The sequence below is a fragment of the Neomonachus schauinslandi genome, chromosome 8, assembly GCF_002201575.2.
Source record: "Neomonachus schauinslandi chromosome 8, ASM220157v2, whole genome shotgun sequence".
In the NCBI taxonomy this organism is placed as follows: Eukaryota; Metazoa; Chordata; class Mammalia; order Carnivora; family Phocidae; genus Neomonachus; species Neomonachus schauinslandi.
In genome coordinates, this window is record NC_058410.1 from 103004736 (window position 1) to 103023765 (window position 19030).

General features: G+C 40.7%; 1 protein-coding gene across 2 annotated transcripts in view; it reads right to left on the reverse strand.

The window, feature by feature from the left end:
- Positions 1-17242, reverse strand: part of ADGRF2 (adhesion G protein-coupled receptor F2) — a 38504-nt gene extending 21262 nt beyond the window's left edge. Inside the window, exons 1-2 of one of the 2 annotated variants that reach the window (XM_044917496.1) lie at positions 17072-17242; positions 3248-3348 (exon numbers count right to left, since the gene is read on the reverse strand). In XM_044917496.1, coding sequence (XP_044773431.1) covers positions 3248-3331 — 84 coding nt within the window. In that variant the 5' untranslated portion in view covers positions 3332-3348; positions 17072-17242. Of the gene's footprint in view, positions 1-3247; positions 3349-17071 lie in introns of those variants that run through there. The other variant, XM_021692082.1, reaches the window with a different exon arrangement.
- Between the last annotated feature and the right edge of the window lie 1788 nt (positions 17243-19030).

A 19030-nucleotide genomic window follows, 5' to 3' on the forward strand; every position in this document is an offset into this window, starting at 1 on the left:
TTTATTGTAATTACTTTCCTCAATTTAAGTAGACATTCACTTTTCCCTTAATTTTGTATTTGTAATTTTGTATTCCTGTTCTTTAAGGAAACCTCCTCCAAATCTAGGCTTACCCCTATCATGAGCGCTTCCCACTCTCCTGAGTAAAAACCCCTCTTCATCCCACTCATTCATATCAGACTGGAACCTTCACTGAGTGGCAGTCACACATTGTTGTCAAGGGGTATACTCTGGGAACAGACCACCTGGGTTCAAATCGCAGTACCACTACTTGAGACCTTGGAAAAGTTCATCTCTCTGGGCCTCAGTTCCATTATCCGTAAAGTAGGGTAAGAATGATAGTATTATAATTGTGTGATACCTCAGAGCACTTTAATGAAGAATAAATGAGATCATCCTATGGAAAACACTTAGAATGGGGCCTGGAATATTGTAAGCAGTATTTAAGACTTAGCTCCCATTATTACTCTCTGAATAGGGATTTACTGAATATCTATGACATACAAAGCTCAAGTTTGTCCCTTCCAAGAAGTCTTTCCTGATCCAGTTCTAAACGACACATCCTTCTCTCTCTCTGGCTCCTGTAAGATTTATTATATATACCACTATAACCCTCATTCAATGCTTTGTATATATGCACATAGTCACTTACCTGCTATTTAATATCGAACCATTTTTATATGCACATATTATCTTTTCAGTTAAATTGCATGTTCCTTAAGAACATGGGTTGTGTGTTGTATCTTTTATATCCCCCTAAGTAGCTAGTTCTGTGTCTCACATGTATGTGTGTATGTGTACGTATTAACATGTATGTATATACTGACATGTGCATACATGTCTGTGTTTGTGTGTGTGCGAAGAGAGAATGAAAAGGAGACTGAAATTTCCTGTTTTTGTGCCAGAAGTTTGCTCTCTAGTGAGCCGTGGTCCAATTCTCCAACTTGCATTCCAAGATCTAAACCACTAGGGAAGGACCTAGAAACGCAGTGACTTAGCTATGTGAGTAACATGTGGAGTTCATGTCCCTTTCCCCTTCAAAATACTGTTTCTCTCTATGTTATCAAGAAACAAGCCCGAATCTTCCATTTTCTCTACCAATAAGAATTTATGGAAAATCTGAATTGAGCATTTAGGGTCTACTCAAGGGGAAGAAGGTATCACCGAGGATTCGTGAAATACAATGTCCTTCGAAGCACTGATGTAAAATGACTTCTCATTTCACAGTCTAGAGATCCAAGCCTTATTATATACCTAGAAGACTTAAAGGCTTTTGACCCAACAAGAATAATAAAATGGCATTTTTTGCATTTTGAAAGACCTTTTTATTTTATAGGTAAGGAAGATGAGTCTTTGATAGAAGAGGTGACTTACCTGAGGCCACACAGGGGGTTCCTCTTACAGCTGGGTCTAGAACACAGCTCTTCTCAATCCTATGACACTGTCCTTTCCACCAAGTCAGCCCACGTGCAAGGACGTAGGGTGTGGGGAAGTGATGCCCTAAACCCATCTTGAGAGGGCCATGGTCCCTAATATACCACAATAAAGGACTTCAAAGTGAACAACTCTGGATAACCCTTGGCCCATTAAACAGAACCTCATGAAGTCACATTATATTAATCAGATATGTGGGCAGAAGACCATGGTGTGCTATTTACAAGGAATTCTGGAAACCCTGTCTTCTTAAGTGAAGGACCTGATTTGCCTCTTCCCAATTAACTTGCCAAAGCACATCCACATCCAACTCCTCCTGGTCATTTCACTTCTAGGCTGGCCTCCAATATGAGCCCCTTCAGCTTCAGACATCTGCAATCTTCAGCAGAATACTATGAAAAAGACCCTTTGGAAACCTGTAATCTGCTAAACCTGAGAAGTGGCCTGAGTGAGAAGGGAGGTCAGGAGAGAGGTAGCACCCAGAAGCTCAGCATCCAGCAACTTGTACATTGAGAAGAAAAGTATGGAATGTTTGTAAGGTGGTCCCCAATAACCAAGAAAACAAAACCAACATCCCAGACTCTGTCTACTCTCCACGTTCTGTCTTGTGGGAAAATATGGATGAGGAAATGAAGAGGGGAAGGAGAACCAAGTTGTGGGGTTGGGATGCTTTCTGGAAGAAGTCTTTCTGAAGGAGTCTTTAGCCTGTCCCAAAAGCAAGGCACCAGCTCAGCACTGGGGAGAAGGGGAGTCATAGAGAAAACTCCCAGCCAGTGGCATACTACTTAAAATGTAAAGTGAGTATCATTTGGAAACTCCTACAAAGAATTTCCAAAGTCATTCTTTCCTAAGGAGGCTTCTGCTGAGAAGGCACATAATACAATGGAAAGAACAAGAAGCAGAATCTAAAGAAACAGGGGTCCTGCCTTGGTGGTCCTGTGGCTGGATCAGTATGTAACCTCAAGAAAATCACATTCCACGACATGGGCCTGTTTCCTTCTCACGTAAGAGATGGAGCTTCGCCAGTTGATCTCAAAGCTCCCTTCCAGATCTTGTAGTCCAATAATAATAATAATTTGATATTCCCAAGAATATCAAAGTAGTTTTATGTCTCTCTCTCCATCTATCTATCTCAATGATCCTCCACACCTTAAGTAAGTAACTGTTAAGGACATTAAAATGACTTATGGTATGAGGGAAAATATTCTAGAGAGCGTCATAGGGCTCACTGCCCCAACAAAATTTACAACCAGTACATTGCTACAAACTTCATCCTAGTTAAACCTTGATTAACCATTGACTATCTGAGGGGCTCATTCCTCCTTCCGGCCCATCCATTGCGTTCACTCTCAGGATTCTCAAAGAGATCTCATTTTGGGTGGGACAATGCTTCATTGAGCCAGACCATTCCTAGGTCCTGCCCACTAACTGCCATTAAGTATCTCCCAGTCACTGTGACACCCCCTCACCACCCCCACATTTTCATGTGCCTCCATGGAAATAGCACTCCCCTGGTTATGAGCAATGACAATCTTCACCATCAAAGGATATGAGGAAAAAAAAGGAGTTTATCAACCTCAAATCATTTGAGCCTCATTGCATCTCAGGAACTCATAGGAAAAAATCAAAGTGAAAATAGTTTGAGGCTATTAGCCAAAGTGGGTTTTGGATACCTGTCATTGCAGGTAACTTCTTCTGGCTGGACCACTGCCTTCTCCCTCCACTTGAGCACAGATAAGTAGGAGCTGCCTCACAGATGGGCTTTCGCTTCCATTGCTTTCCCACCAGCCTTCTCCCACCTCCCTTTTCTTACCTGGCATAACATCCTGCAAGACTCTGTGGGCAAAAGAAACACGAAGCAGTACAGCCAAAGCATGTGAGTCATCATCTTCCACATAGCTGCCTTTCTTGCTTCTAGAAAAATTAATGAAAAAGCAAAGTGTCTCCAATCTGAAGCTTTTGAAGCTTCTCCCTGCAGACCCAGTCAACCTGTAAGTCTAGGTTCTGTCCTTCGTGCGGTCAACTCAGACTTCTCTGCCCCACAGGTGGCTTCCCTGTGGCCTCCCATCGATCACGGGGAGGCTGCAGGTGTGAGTAACAGTTGGACCCGGGAAGCGCAGGCAATGGGATACCTCCTGTGGGAATCCCTCCAAAGGACGCTGCCTGCTGGGCTGCAGTGAATATTAGCCCGTGTTCAGGCACCCAGAATGACGGTTCACTCCCTGGGTTAGGCAGGCCTGAGAAACGTGTGGGTGGCTACGGTAGAAGGTGAGCTGGGGTTCCTATGTGCAAACTCAGCCCAGAAGTATCTTGGGAAGGAGAGTAAGCTCCAGGCTTGGCCCATGATCCTCACTCCCACCTGACACCAGAGCTGTATTTTCATAGGTAGGTATCAAACTTCAAAACTGATCTTAGCCAAGTCCTGACATTGTGATTTCTGTCCAAATTGATGTCAAAACTGAAATGGTTCCTTGGCACCTAGTACATTGCTGGACACATGGTGGGCCCACGATATGCTCATTATAGAAAGAGGAAAGGAGGGAGGGAGGGGAGGCGGTTAAGAAGAGCTGACGATTTGTATCAGGTCCATGCTCTGTAGAAGACTCACGTAAGTTGAATTTTTTTAGTATTAAATTTTAATAATTTTAATATTTTTCATTTTGAGTGAAATCCTCTTTGAACGGTATTTGATGTTTCTCTGTTTTTAGATGGAAGTGTTCAGAGGACTTGGTGTCATCAACAGAGGCCAGGAGCTTTTGCAATGGTCGATGTTTGCTATTTGACCATTTTTAGCCAAAAAGGAGTAGCCTTTCTCCCAATCATGCATAATTCTACAGCAAACAATACCATTATTTTAAAGACTAGGCAAAATGTCTTTTTAACCATATTTCCTGCAGTGAAATATTTACCGCACTGAAATCCAATGACTATTTAAAATATTTTACATTGCCTGTTTCAGCCTGTTGTTAATAGGGTTTTCTGGAGGTCCATAGTTCTTTAAGCACAAGGATTACTTTGTTGCTCATCACTTTCTAATGTATTTAGTAGAAACCCAGATAGACACACAGTTTCAAGTAGATTTCAGTCAGGTTGGCTTCCTTTTTTCCAACTTACATCTTTCAAAGGGATAAAAATCCAGTATGAAAATCACCAAAGTGACTTACCACAATCATCACCAACGCAGTTACTGCTTTGGGTAAAATCATCAAAATTAGAAAGAAATTAAAGCCACTGATGAATTTGTTGACATATTTTCATAAAATCTGAGCATGAGTCCATGTTTTTCTGAATTACATTAATTTTACATTAAAATTCTCATCATACAGAATGTTTTCTCTTTAAAACTCCTTAAAAAAAAAAAAAGATTTAAGGAATGATAGAAGACAACAAACTTTTGAAGGGTTAGCACTGCTCTGCCCAGACCCTCAAACAGATTTTTTAAAGGGGGCTGGAAAGAAGTTGAATGATTAGATCAGGTGGATGGATCAATATGAAATCTTTGTTTGCTTAAAAAGTTTAAGGTGTCATATTGAAAAAAATATTTTATTGTCCTGTTGCTTTAAATTTTAAACGTAGTTGTTTTAATTTTATCAAAATGCATTTTGATTAGGGGCGCCTGGGTGGCTCAGTCGTTAAGTGTCTGCCTTCGGCTCAGGTCGTAATCTCAGGGTCCTGGGATCGAGCCCCGCATCGGGCTCCTTGCTCTGCAGGAAGCCTGCTTCTCCCTCTCCTGCTCCCTCTGCTTGTGTTCCCTCTCTCGCTGTCTCTCTCTCTGTCAAATAAATAAATAAAATCTTAAAAAATATATAAAATGCATTTTGATTAATTGTTTTTTATGCATGGCAAAATGAGCACTTTGTGCTTTATGTGGTAATGACCTTCACAGACTTTACGGTAAGGACTTTTTTGATAGTTATGCTATTAAAATTTTGGAGCCCAGAATTTCCTAGCAACTTCTTTGCTATCTGCGACTAGCTTGTCATAGAAGAACTGAGGACCATAACTCTGGAATGCTATCTTTGTGCAAGTTTCAACAACAGTGGGACTCTAAGTGCATTTTGAACTTTTTCTTAATTCTTTTAACTGGAAGAAACATTTTCTAAGGTTGGCTTTGTTGGTATTTTGCTTATAAAACTGCTCTTTAAGTAAAGTGGACTTAAATAAAATCAATTTTCCAGACTTGTTGACATTAAGCCATAATCATTAGTTCTTTTTCCAGTCCCTTGAAAGCAAAAAGTTTGGAAGAAGCCAAAAGTATCGTGGCAAGACAGCAACAGGAATCCAATCTTTGACCCCCCGCCCCCAACACCCACGCCACCCACCTCCTTCCCATTTTCTTTTGAAAAGCCTCAGGTCTCTAATGGTTCAGACCTCCCTCGCCTGCTCACCCCACACCTTTCTGCAGTGCAAGGGTACCCAGAGTGTAACTCTTCTCTCTCAAACAAATGTTCAAAAATGTTGGTTTCATGTATCCCAAGCCAAAAAAAAAAAAAATTCATTACAGACTTCATTTCAGGAAAGGCTTATCTCTCAAGAACATACCACCTGAAAAAACAGTTACCTCATGCGATTCACACCAAAAAATCATGAAGCAATTACATCAGCGCTGACATTTCACAAAGTAAAATGTGCCAAATACAAAATGTTACAATTTTTTTCAGGGAAGAAAACATGTCCCTTCTCCTTTATAAAGAAGAAGAAGGAGGCAGTGGAGGAGAACAGTAGAGTGTCCGGGTACTGTGGCTAGATCTGCAGACATCCTATTTCCAAACATCCAAACTAAAATATGTTTTCCCATTCTCTGCTGTCTGCTTTCCAAATCTGAAAAAGGTGCCTAAGATGTTCATGTATGTGTTTATTCAACAAACACAAAATGAGCTCCCAGTTTCCAAGCGATGTCCTAACATCTCAAAATTAAACAACCACAAGGATAACTTCTTTCCCTGTCTGCTCACCACCTCAGGGAAGCCACAGGCTAATGAGGCTTCTAAAGCAGCTCCAAGGGTTTGGGAACTTGGATGCGCTTTGCTCCCTAGAGACCTGAGGACTCTAGAAGTCAAAGCTACTCAAATGAGCATCAGAGCAAGAATTCCAAAGTGCCAGATTTCACCTATCGATTCTCGTCTACGTTAACAATTTAATTTCGACATAGCTCTTCCTCTCTCTATGTCAGATTCCTCCACCCCAAAGCCACACGGTTGACTGGCAACAGGCACAGCTCACTAATGAAAGACAAAACAGGCAGAAAACAAGCAGGGGAGCTGCATGCTGGGGCGTGTTCTGTGGATGGCCCCATCAGAAACAAACAGGGTTTAATTTAAACACACACTCACACACGTAAGCGAGAGAGACCAGAGCAATTTTATAGGGTGATTTTGGAGAAAAACTCTACAACTTGAACCCTGAAATCTTAATTAGGAAAACACAAAAGTATTGGAACACGATTCATGGCAATCACAAACAAAATAAACAAAACTCCAGACAGAACTTTATCAGCCACTCAGGAGTATTTCAATCCCCAGCTCTGTCAGCTGACAGTCTGCGGCTAGCACTTGCAGCAATTTTTTTTTAATTTTTTTATTGTTATGTTAATCACCATACATTACATCATTAGTTTTAGATGTAGTGTTCCATGATTCATTGTTTGTGCATAACACCCAGTGCTCCATGCAGAACGTGCCCTCTTTAATACCCATCACCAAGCTAACCCATCCTCCCACCCCATAATTGGGTTTTGTAGCAAATTGCTGAGGCTCCCAGTGAGATCTGCAAAATACTATCAAAGTTCCCAAACAGTGGGAATACACTTTCGATGTATCCAGGGGTGGATGATCCTTTGTGTCTGTCATTTCTCCATCCCGCTGTTTTACCTCTAGTCAATCACCAATTCCATCCCTCCTGCCTGAATGCAGACATCATGGAAGGCAAGAAGAGAATAAAACAAATAGTTATTGTCTATTTACTCTGCGTCAGGCTTATGTCTGCATTAACTCTTTTAATGTCATCAGGTAGTTCTGTGAGACTGAAGTGACTTTCACGATGTTCCAAAATTAAGGGGCTAAAAATTGACCCCGCCGAACTTCACGGGTACTAAGTAGCATATTTGGGATTTGAACTCAGGTCTGTGATTTTTTTTTTTTTTTTTTGGTATATCATATGGCTTTTCTGATAGGAGAAAGAGCTGATCTTTGTATGGGGTTAATTCTTTCAGAACAGTTTCACATGTAACTTTCATCTTGACATCATAAAATTTTATGAGCTGGGTAGGTTCTTTTAACTACATCATTCTGTCCCATCCTCCTTCTTGTCCTGAAGATGTAAAAAGACTGAAATGCTGATCACCATCTCCAGGGGGAAAAAAAATGATGATAGATAGATAGATAGATAGATAGATAGATAGATAGATAGATGATAGATAGATGAAAGAGATCGAAGTTTAAGTAACCTTAACTAACTAAGTAGAATTGCCTTCAGAATTCCTTCTGTCTTTTTCCTGAGTCATGTCCCCTGCTGTGCCCAGATGTTCAGGTCTCACTTTTGGCTCCAGTCTAGAATCTCCCTCCTTGGACAAAGCTTCTCACTCTGAAGCAAACTGTCCCATATCAAGGGCCTCCTTCCCTAGGTCTTGGTCCTTCAGAATTCGTTTGACTGACAAGAAGGAACAGTTAATAAGATAAGCTGACTTGCAGTGATGTGAAAATGAATACAAATGGTTTTGTGATTTAGTCATCCCAGATAAGCACTGCAACACTTCTGGGACTCTATCGTATAGAAATAACTTATACAGGAAAACAGCATGCTACGCAAAGTTGCTGACGGCAGATTTGTATATACAGCAGTAGAAAAAGAGTATGGAGGGGCGCCTGGGTGGCTCAGTCGTTAAGCGTCTGCCTTCGGCTCAGGTCATGATCCCAGGGTCCTGGGATCGAGTCCCACATCGGGCTCCCTGCTCGGCAGGAAGCCTGCTTCTCCCTCTCCCACCCCCCTGCTTGTGTTCCCTCTCTTGCTGTCTCTCTCTGTCAAATAAATAAATAAAAATCTTAAAAAGAAAAAGAAAAAGTATGGAAGCAGTGTAAATGTCAAACAATAATGAAAGGAATAGGAAATTATGATAAATCTTATATAAATCTGTGATAAATCTATATAAAAATCTATGATAAATCTATATATATATGATAAATCTATATAAACATTAAAAAACATTCATGAAGAGGTTTGATAATATATTAGTATGAGGTAGCTGTATTACGTATATATTTATTAATATATTAAATATTATAATTATAACATTATGTAATATGAATGGGAAAATTAGTCAATAAGGTGCTCTCTTAAAAATATGCACATCTGGGCGACTGGGTGGCTCAGTCGCTAAGCATCTGCCTTCAGCTCAGGTCATGATCCCAGGGTTCTGGGATCGAGCCCCGCGTCGGGCTCCCTGCTCCACGGGAAGCCTGCTTCTCCCTCTCCCACTCCCCCTGCCTGTGTTCCCTCTCTTGCTGTCCCTCTCTCTGTTGAAAAATAAATAAAATCTTTAAAAAATATATGCACATCTATAGAAAAACAGTGGTGCGATTTCTCAGTTAAGATGTTTGATTGGAAATGAATCATAGAATGTTTCCCTCAACACTAACAAAATATTGAAAAAATAGCAAAAACTTCACTAATTGAAAAAAAAATGAGAGAAGGGGCAGAACTTAAGGGAACAACTTCAAAAACTCTTAAAGAAGTGGAAAATTTTGAAATGGAGTAGAATGTAGAAGCAGAGCACAGCTCCTAAACTTTATCTTTCTTTTCTCTTCCCCTTTTAGTCAAACTAGAGTGGAAAAAAATCTTCAGAAATCTCATTAGTACCCAAAAATATAGAAAGAAGCACAATGTGAGAATCCTTTATTTCTTCTGTTTTAACGGGACAAATTTTCAAATTGGATGTTAGCAATAGATTGTGTATGGAGAAGGGAAATTATGACTGATGGGATTTGTGTCTCTCTCTCTCTCTCTCTCTCTCTCTCACACACACACACACACAAAATCAGTTCAAGCTATGATTTTTTTTATTACACATCAGCCTCAAAAAGAAATGATAAGGGGCACCTGGGTGGCTTAGTCGTTGAGGGTCTGCCTTCGGCTCAGGTCATAATCCCAGGGTCCTGGGATCGAGCCCCACATCGGGCTCCCAGCTCAGTGGGAAGCCTGCTTCTCCCTCTCCTACTCCCCCTGCTTGTGTTCCCTCTCTCCCTGTGTCTCTGTCAAATAAATTTGACATAAAATCTTAAAAATAAAACCTTAAAAAAAAAAGAAATGATAAAATAACAGATTAAGATAAAGCCCCCAAAATCAAAATATCAAGAAATTCATGGGGTGACTGGCTCAGCCGGTTGGGTGTCTGGAATACTATTTAATCATTAACAATGGCTTTTTCTGGTGTCAGAATTGGGCATCGTTTCTCGTATTTTTATCCTCTAAATTTTCTGCTCTCTTTGAATTGCTTTACCATAAGCATATATTATTCCTACCAAATCAAAGGAATGGTTTAAAAGGAGGGAGTGAGTAGACCAGAACCAAATATAGCAACATATTAACAGCAGGTGTTTCTGGAGATGGGCATGTGGATGATTTTTTACTTTCATCTTTACCAAGGTTTTTCTAATTTCTAAATTTTTTTTTTAAGGAAACATAAATAAAAACACTGGAAGGACACCAAAGTATTAGCAACTACAAAAAAAGGATAGAATAATTTTCCACATACTCTTCTTTCTCTATATATAGAGTATACATACAGATATATATAGAGTATACATACAGATACATATAGAATATATTTTTTACAAATAATTAGATTTATAATTGGAAAAAATAAGCTTTTTAACATTGTGGCAGAAAGAGCATGAAATAAGTTGAAAGTCAAAAGATCTATGTTCTTCCTCCAATTTTATCATGATTCGTTTTATGAAATTTGGCAAGATATTAACTTCTCTGAGTCTCATTTCTTTATTCATTCATTCATTCATTCATTCATTCAGAAAACTTTTATCTTGGACCAGTTTCATGCAAGTACAACTTAGGCTCCAGAGACAGTTATGAAGACAGAGAAGACAAGGTCTTCATGGATCTAAAGTGTAATTAAGGAAGACAGAAAATATAAATGCTATAAATTAAGGTCATAAGTATTCCCCTTGACGTATACAAAATAAGCTTTATGGCAAAAGTCATAAACTATGGCAAAAAGTCATAAACTCTCCCTATGGGAATTTGGCGGAGCACCACAAACAAGGTGACTTAGGTGTGGATCTTGCGGGAGGCAAGGAAAAACAGTATTCCAGACAGAGAAATGGCAGGTCCGAAGCAGGAAGGTTAAATCAGTGTTGGGGATGACCAGGAGAGTCACAACATCGGAACATTGGGTGTTCGATGGGAAAGCAATATATGTAGTTCATCAGCTAAAACTGCGTTGATGCCAAAGTGAGGTGGGTTATGTTGCCCAGTAAAGCAATGGGATTCTTCCGTGGATGATGAGGAGCCATCAAATCCTTTAATGACAGGATCCGATTTCATTTAAGAAAATTATTCTACCAACAGCACGGAGGAAAGGAGCGAAGGCAGAGATGAGGGCCAGGAAGCCAGGGGAGAGTCCATTCCTTAATCCAAGTGAACAATCGTAAAGACCGGAACCATGGCAATGGCATTCGGATGGATTCAAAAGCGGATGGATTCAAAAGACCCGATGACCAAAAGAGCAAGAAGAAGGAGCAAAGAAGTGAATACGGTTAAAAATTCGGTTTAGAAGAATAAGTGAAATTTAGGAAAGAAAGCATATGTGAAAAATATAGCAGAGAAAAACATGATGTTGATGTTTCTAGGCTAAGCATCTGGGTGAGTTTTTATGACATTAATCGAGAGGAAGTGTAGGAGGAGCAAAATAATCGAGATAACTGGGCTAAATATTTAGGTAGTACTTATAGGGAAAAATTTGTCTCAAGATTTGTGTATTTCCATTAATGCAAATTTTCTCCTACTTCTATCATCTTTCAGCTTTCAATAGACTTCAGGACTTTTTTTTTTTTTTTTTTTTCAATAAAAGCCCTGCTAATCTCATGGCTGTGAAACGCATGGAACCATAACGCTCTGTACTTCTGCAAAAGCCTCCCCCAGCTCTCGCATCCACATGAGTGAAGACTCAGAAGTGAGCAATCCCAGCATAAAAGTGCATAATAATTAATCGTACTAAAATAACTGTTAGAAGATTAAAATGTGTAACGGTCTCAGCACCTAAGAACGATTTCTGAACTGTGAGTGTCTATAGGAGTATTAAATTTGAATTTTATATAGTATAAATCCTTATGATTATGCTCATGGATGAGTAATAATTCCATTTTCTTGTCACAAAATGAGAATATTAAAGTGAGAAATTTTAAAGAGCACCCTTACTCTGATCAGCATGGCAGCGGAGGGATTAAAAATGTGGATTTCTTGGCTCAATGCCTTAAACATTACATTAAAATATGCATATTTTTAACCAGACCACAAGTTGGAGTTTCAGATTACTATGTCACATTGAAAATAGTTATTTCAGATGAAAAAGGTTCCTGATTTGTTGGTGCTCTTTAGGTGCCTCACATTTGACACTTGGTACTCTCTCATTTATATTACATATATATGAAAGTATTATTCACAACTCATATGTATGGAATAGTCATGAATAATTATTTTCTAATATAAATAGAAAGAGAAAAATGTCCTTAAGTAGTTATAAAAAAAAAAAAAAAAAAAAACCAGTATGAAAACCAGGGGCCATTTAACACCTAAACCTGAAAAGATATTTTCATTCTGGTTCAGTTCTATGTTTAGGGAAAAAGTCCTTTCTCTTTTGGTTCCTTACATTTTACATGCTTTCTTGTATTACGTGCCTTTTCTTTTCACTTTACTTCTTGCTGGAATGTACCTTTTTAAACTTCTTTTCATGAAGATCTCTGAGAGGCAAATTCTCTTAATCTTTGAATGCCTAAAAATATTCTTATTTTATTCTCATTTGGGACGATTCAATGAATAAATAAATAGTCCAGGCATCAGTGTTTCTATTCAAAGTGGGATTTGTTTATAATTCAGTCATTGGGCAGAAGAGACTTTAGCACCAAATAAGTTTTGAAATGGCTTTCACGGATGAGATCCTGCAAAAAGGACAGCGGGCAAAGAGAACCAAGACACAGCGGGCTCAGGTGGATGAGGCAGAGCATCTCAGGCACAGCCAGCATTTTGGAGGGAAGCAAGACCTTCTGGATAAATCCACTAAGGAAGGACAAGTACACAAAGACCGAGATGATTATGTGTAGCAGCGCACATTTAGCAGTCATGAAACTAGGTTGGCACAGATGTAACTGTGTTCTGCACTATTACTGAATTTAATTAGCACTAGAACCCTATTTGAGCCAATGATGGAAAATTTGCCCATACAGGGTAAACTCATTGATTTTCAGTTCAAACTAGGTCTCTTTTGATCAATTCAATATTTGCTCCCTCTTTTCCTCTTCCTTTCTCCCCAGGGATGATATCCTAGCATTGGAATAGAGGCATGCTAGGATAAGCCTCCAACCATGCTAGCTTCTGCTGAGCTGGACAATCACTGCTGGTCTTTGGGCCTCAGTGCTCAGCCCCACATTGCCCACACTGAAACATCTGTGCCCCACTCTCTTCTCTGGCAGCCAGGTCCACAGGGATCACACTGATTATTTCCTCAATGGTCAAAAACTACCCGGATCAAGCCCAGTCTCCGCAACTTCCCAGGGTCATGGAGAACTGCTCCTCTGTCTTCATGTGTTCTTCCTCCTCTCTCTTCCTGCTCTGATTCCTTCAGAATCAGAGTCTTTCTCTCCCCTAAAGTCCAGTTCCTGCTACAGGAAGCCCAGTCTTCTTTTTGGGAGCAGCTGGAAACTTGGCACCATTCAGCCATTTTGCATTCGCTTTGTTCATCTCCTGCTTTCCTTCACCAATCACTGCCACCCTCCCCATCCCCAGAGAACAGACTCCCTGGTCATCAGCAACCCAATGCCCCTGGAGATGACAGGACCTTCCATGGGTGACTCAGGGACATGGAGCACTAAAATCCAAGAGCCACAGCATTAGGGACCATCACAAAAGGTCTGCACCCTGAAGCTTGCACAGAAGTGATAGCACCACTCTCTTCCAGCTGCGAGACAATTTGAGACTGCTCAGACTCTCAGAATTCTTGCTGGACCCTTCAAGAGGCAGCCCCTTCAAAGACAAGACTGAGACAGAATGTCCTGCAAGACAGTTGTGGCAGGAGGTGTGACTCAGAGCCTGCTAACCGATTTAGAGAATTTCTTTATGGAAACATGAAAATGTATACTTGCTGCAACTGGAACATTATTTCTAGAAGGGACCTTCATTAATGGTATTTATTCATATACATTATTTAATGCATAACAACTTATAAGGCCTGCTTTGATATGGACAGAGTTTTTGCTTTGTTATTAAATGGATTTAATTTTTATTTTGCTATACAAAACTTTCAAAAGAACAGAATCATTCTCCATCATACCATTCTTTTTTTAAAAAGACATAATTTGAAATATAGCTATAATAGGGGGGCACCTGGGTGGCTCAGTTGGTTAAGAATCTGAATTTTGGTTTCTGCTCAGGTCATGATCTCAAGGTTGTGAGATTGAGCCCTGTGTCAGGCTCCACGCTCAGTATAGAGTCTGCTTGAGATTCTCTCTCCTTCTTCCTTTGCCCCTGCTCCCCCAACTAAATAAATAAACCTTTTTTAAAAAAGAAAAATAGCTATAATAGGAAATAAAGGCTTTGACTTCTCAACAGCCAGATGTTCTCAAATTTAACCGTTCAGAACTCAATTTGCATATCTTCTGGAAGAGTACACTGGACAGCTATTACGATTATTAATAATTTTGCCTAGCTGGCCCCCACAGCACCCATGTGGGTCTGGAAACTGCTTACATCTCTCACGTTTGCTGTGTGTGCAGCCGTTCTGAAGATGGGCTTGGCCAGAGCTGACCTCAGCTGGGCTGACCAGTCCTCACCCCAGGGATTGTCAAACTTCCATAGGAGAAAAGAAATGGGACTCACTCCCTTCTAGAGAAGCTGACAAAGATAGCAGCTCATAGCAGGAATTTCTGACTTTGAATTCCCAAAGGAGCTTTAAAAAACATTGCCAATGTCTGAAACCCAGTCTAGACCCACTGAAGCAGAATTTCTGGCAGTAAGGGTCAGATACTAATATTTCTCCAAGAACTTTTTATTTTATTTTGAATAATTTCATGACTACTGAAAAGTTGAAAGAATTGTACAGTGAACACCTACACACACCCCTTCACCTAGATCGCATTAATTGTTAACATTTAGGGATGAATGAGTTTTTAAAAACTCCCCAGGTGATACTAATACAGAATTGAGACCAACCCCCAGTGATATGTAACTGAGAACCCAAGTATGAAAAGGACAGTATAAAATGAAGCAGATACACCAAGAAGGAAAAAGATTTTTTTAAAAGAGTCCTGGTGATGCTCAGAACCCTGCTATTTCATGCCCTGGGTTCTATGAGATACCCCAGAATCTTTATAATAAAATCACCTTTGGGACTTAAAGTCGTGTGATTTAGGAGCTCGTTCATTGCAATCAAAAGATTCAAGAATAATACGCAAAGGCAGCATGATTCTACAGACTTACGCCTAACTAAAAATAAAACCAGAGTCTATTGGCTTTCGAGATCAAGATTATGTTAAGAGAAACACATTATTAAAAAAATACACAGAAACCATGAATACCCAAGATTATGGGATTAAAGATAATTAATTAGACCACATGCTAAACTATGGTTTTGTGGAACTAGCCAGTGTGTTCTAAAGCAGACTGTTTTTCCACTGGTGAATGAAGTCCAATCTTGCATAATGCAAGCACAGTACCAAGGCAGGAGGGGCTGGTGGCAGTGGGAGGGGGAGTGCTCTGCCCCAGGGGTGAGAACTAAGTATTTTATCAGTGAGGTGGTTTAGAATCACTGGAACATGCAGATAATAAAAGGGAGACTGACTTTTAGTCGGTTCTATTATTTGTTTAGACCCATTTAGAAATATTATTCTCCATAGACACTGCAACCCATTATGGCCCAGACCCAGGACAAACCACTTCCACCCTAGACCCCATGTCCCCGCTCCCAGGTCCAATTTTAGAAAGACCAAGCAGTCACCAGGCTTGACACTGTCCCCTGATCTCAGTATCTCTGAATAAGAGTCTTGGTTTTTATTTACAAATTTTCATTCATTTTGCAAAAAGACAATGATGCTGTAATTCTATATCATGCAAATACATTTGGAACGGGATTTGGGCTAGTACCCTTTTAGGATACAAGCCCTCCAGGCATAACGTACATGTTTTGCAGTCTTTTAAGGCTAATTATTTGCTCAGCAAAGTACTTGAAATCATTTCTCTGAGCTACAAATAAGCTGATGTTTCCAAACTCTAAGAATAGAAATGAACTCTGAAAGAGGAAATTGAATACAGTAAACCAAAGATAATGTGAGATAAACTCAAGCCTCACTCTTCCATCTGTGAGTTTCCTATAGGAGGGGAAAAACACACTTTGTCAAAATTCAAAGGATAAAAGTTTGTTGGTTTTTTTTAAGATCGATTGATTGATTGATTTGAGAGAAAGACAGAGACAGTGACAGAGAGCATGAGCGGGGAAGGAGAGGGAGAAGCAGGCTCCCCGCAGAGCAGGGAGCCCGACACGGGGCTCGATCCCAGGACCCTGGGAACATGACCTGAGCCGAAGGCAGACGCTTAACTGACTGAGCCACCCAGGCGCCCCAGGATAAAAGTTTTTAAGCAAAACTAAACTCAAAATTTACACTCAAGAAATAGCGATCAATAATCCTTCAGGGAAAGGAAGAAGAAGAATGAAGCATCCACCACAGCAGTATTTTAAGGAATGCTGTGAAAATCGATGCCAACAGAAGCGTTTGGGGATTGTCTCCCCATTGGGAAGACGGACACAATGCCGACAAGCTTATGAACCAAGAGAAATCTCCCCAAAGGCTACATTCCTCCTGAGAAGGTCTGATCTGAGGAAAATAAGGTTCAGGATCAAATTCTTAATGCCATCGGCTAGTTGTTAGAAGTGCAGGACTTTTTTTTTGTGGAGGTGTAAACATATTCCTCTGTTTTCAGGGAGCCTTTAAAGCTGATGATGCCTAATCATAAGTCCAAATTATAGATAAAACATGACAAAGGTTGATGAGGGGAAATAATGATTTAAAAACAGTTAATTTGCTTCTGTATTTGCACTTAATCATTTTTAAGTCATCAGAAAAAATAACCATTTCTTTCAAGATTCCGATTTCCTGGACTCTGATATCTGGACAGGATCAGAGGAGCAGAGGGTAATAAAAACACAATATTTTCATACCAGGCTAGAGATCTTACTGAAGTATATAAAGTGCCTCCAAATTACCAAATTCCTTTTCATTATTTATTCACTGTGTATGTTATTAATGAAACCCCAAATTACAAAGCCTCACAACTGTAGAATCATAATGGGTTGCTCATCTCTGAAATTCCTCTCCAAAGGAAGTCACTGGAAGGAGAAGGAGGATGTGAGAGTACTCACTGTGGCTAGCCGACTGCAAAGTCCCTGGCCCCTGGACACATAGGTGTCAGTGGCTCTCCTTCATGGTATCTTGCAACAAATTAGCAGGCTGGGCTCCTGTAGCTCTGAGCAGCCAATGCAGCCCCGAATGGCGGATTGTCAAGCTGAGGCATCCAGGCTGGGCCTGGCCCCCGTGCCAGCAGCCAGCCCCACATACAGGAGGAGCACCGCAGCCCGACGGACAAGTCCGGCATGGGAGTAGCTCCTGCAGTGGGAGAGGCCCAGTGCCAGAGAATGGATGAGTCATGCACTAGGTGAGCCACACAGACTCTCACAAATAGCAAAGGCTTCTCTTTCTGTCAAGGGAGCCAAGACTACAGCGGTGGCACAGTGTCCGTGGTACTCGGCCGTACCTACGAATACCCTTATGAATCTGCCTACACCTGAAAAGGGGGTATGGAAAACATAAGTATCTATGCCTGCAGCTCTGTCTTTGGCTGGCTTTTGGGTCACTAGGATTATGATAGTATGGGTCTCTGATCGTTCCCTGTTGTCCCTACATCCAGGCACGGGGTAGCATCGCAATTCGTAACCTCTCTATGGGTGGATGGGGGCATGCAAGCTGTTCTGCCATGGTGACCGGCAATTCAAAATGGTAGCCTGGATCCCTGAATGACTGTAAGAAGCAGAGGGCCTTGCTGGCCTGTGATGGGCATGAGCCAAAAACTAATCCTTATTGTTCTTAGTCACTGAAATTTGGGAGCTATTTGTTACCTCAGCATAACCCAGCCTCTACTGACTGACTCGAGGACCAAGGCTCTTGGAAGGAAACATGGGCAGTGAAGTATTTTTCTAATTTTGAAACACTCGAAATTCCTTTCTAAATTTTTTTAAGCATTCACGGGCTTTCTAGCTCTCCAAAAAGGCCCATGTTTCAAAAACCACATTTATGATTATTTGTGGAGTGGCATTTTTCAAAACCCTAAGAAGATCTTATAACGTTGTGACAGACACTCCTTATTTTTAATCCCAGCACTCTTTCATCCTCTTTTGCTTCTTAGTTCTTGATCTTCTAGGGAGTGGCAAGAGATTTGAGAATCCCCTTTGAGGCTGAAATCCACTCAAGTCCATCCATTAAAGGGGAAAATTCAATATTTTTGTTGTATATATACAATGTTCCCAATGTGTCATATAGTGGCAGATATGTTGATTTATGTGAAATATGACCCTGACCTCTCAGAGCTCACAGTCTAGTTGGAAAGAGAAGAAACATACATGTGAAAATGGGCAAGGTCTCCTTTGTTAAGAGGTGAAACAGTCAGTCCAATGCAGGGGAAAGTGGATGGAGGCTGGTGGTCGGGACCACTTCATGGAGCCTGCAGGGCTGGGCCAGGACACAGCCATTTATATGGATGAGCAAAGTTTGGGCAGCAGGAAAGAAGTAAGCTTGTTCATAGTTCATTTATTCAGTAAACTTTTATCGAGCATCTACTAGAGACCAGGAATGTAAAAGCTGGTAAAAGCTCCCACTGCAAACCGAGAAAACCAGCTCGGGCATTCTTACCTGGGACTCTTAACTTTTTAAAAGGTAAGTACTGGCCTAAACTAAATAAAGCAGAGCCTCCTCACCCAACGCGCCCTGACTCACACATTACACACTGGTAATGCCCTACTGAGTGTTTCCATCGTGTTATTTCAAGTGTCCAAGCCTCCATGCAAGCTGTGTCCCATGCCTAGGACAACTTTCCCACCTCTGACTGCTGGCTAACTCCTTGTCTTCAGTCAGGAGTCAACCTCACTGGCTCTTTCTTGAGGGAGTCTCCTCCAGAGCCTGAGGTGAAACTGAGTACCCTTCCTTTTGCACACACTTTATCACTGATTTTGCAATGATGGAATCTGAATCTTCCCCTCTGAAGTCATCTTCACCAGGGTTGTGACCTAGCCCATCTTGTTCATCTCGTTCTAGCTTACAAATTGGTT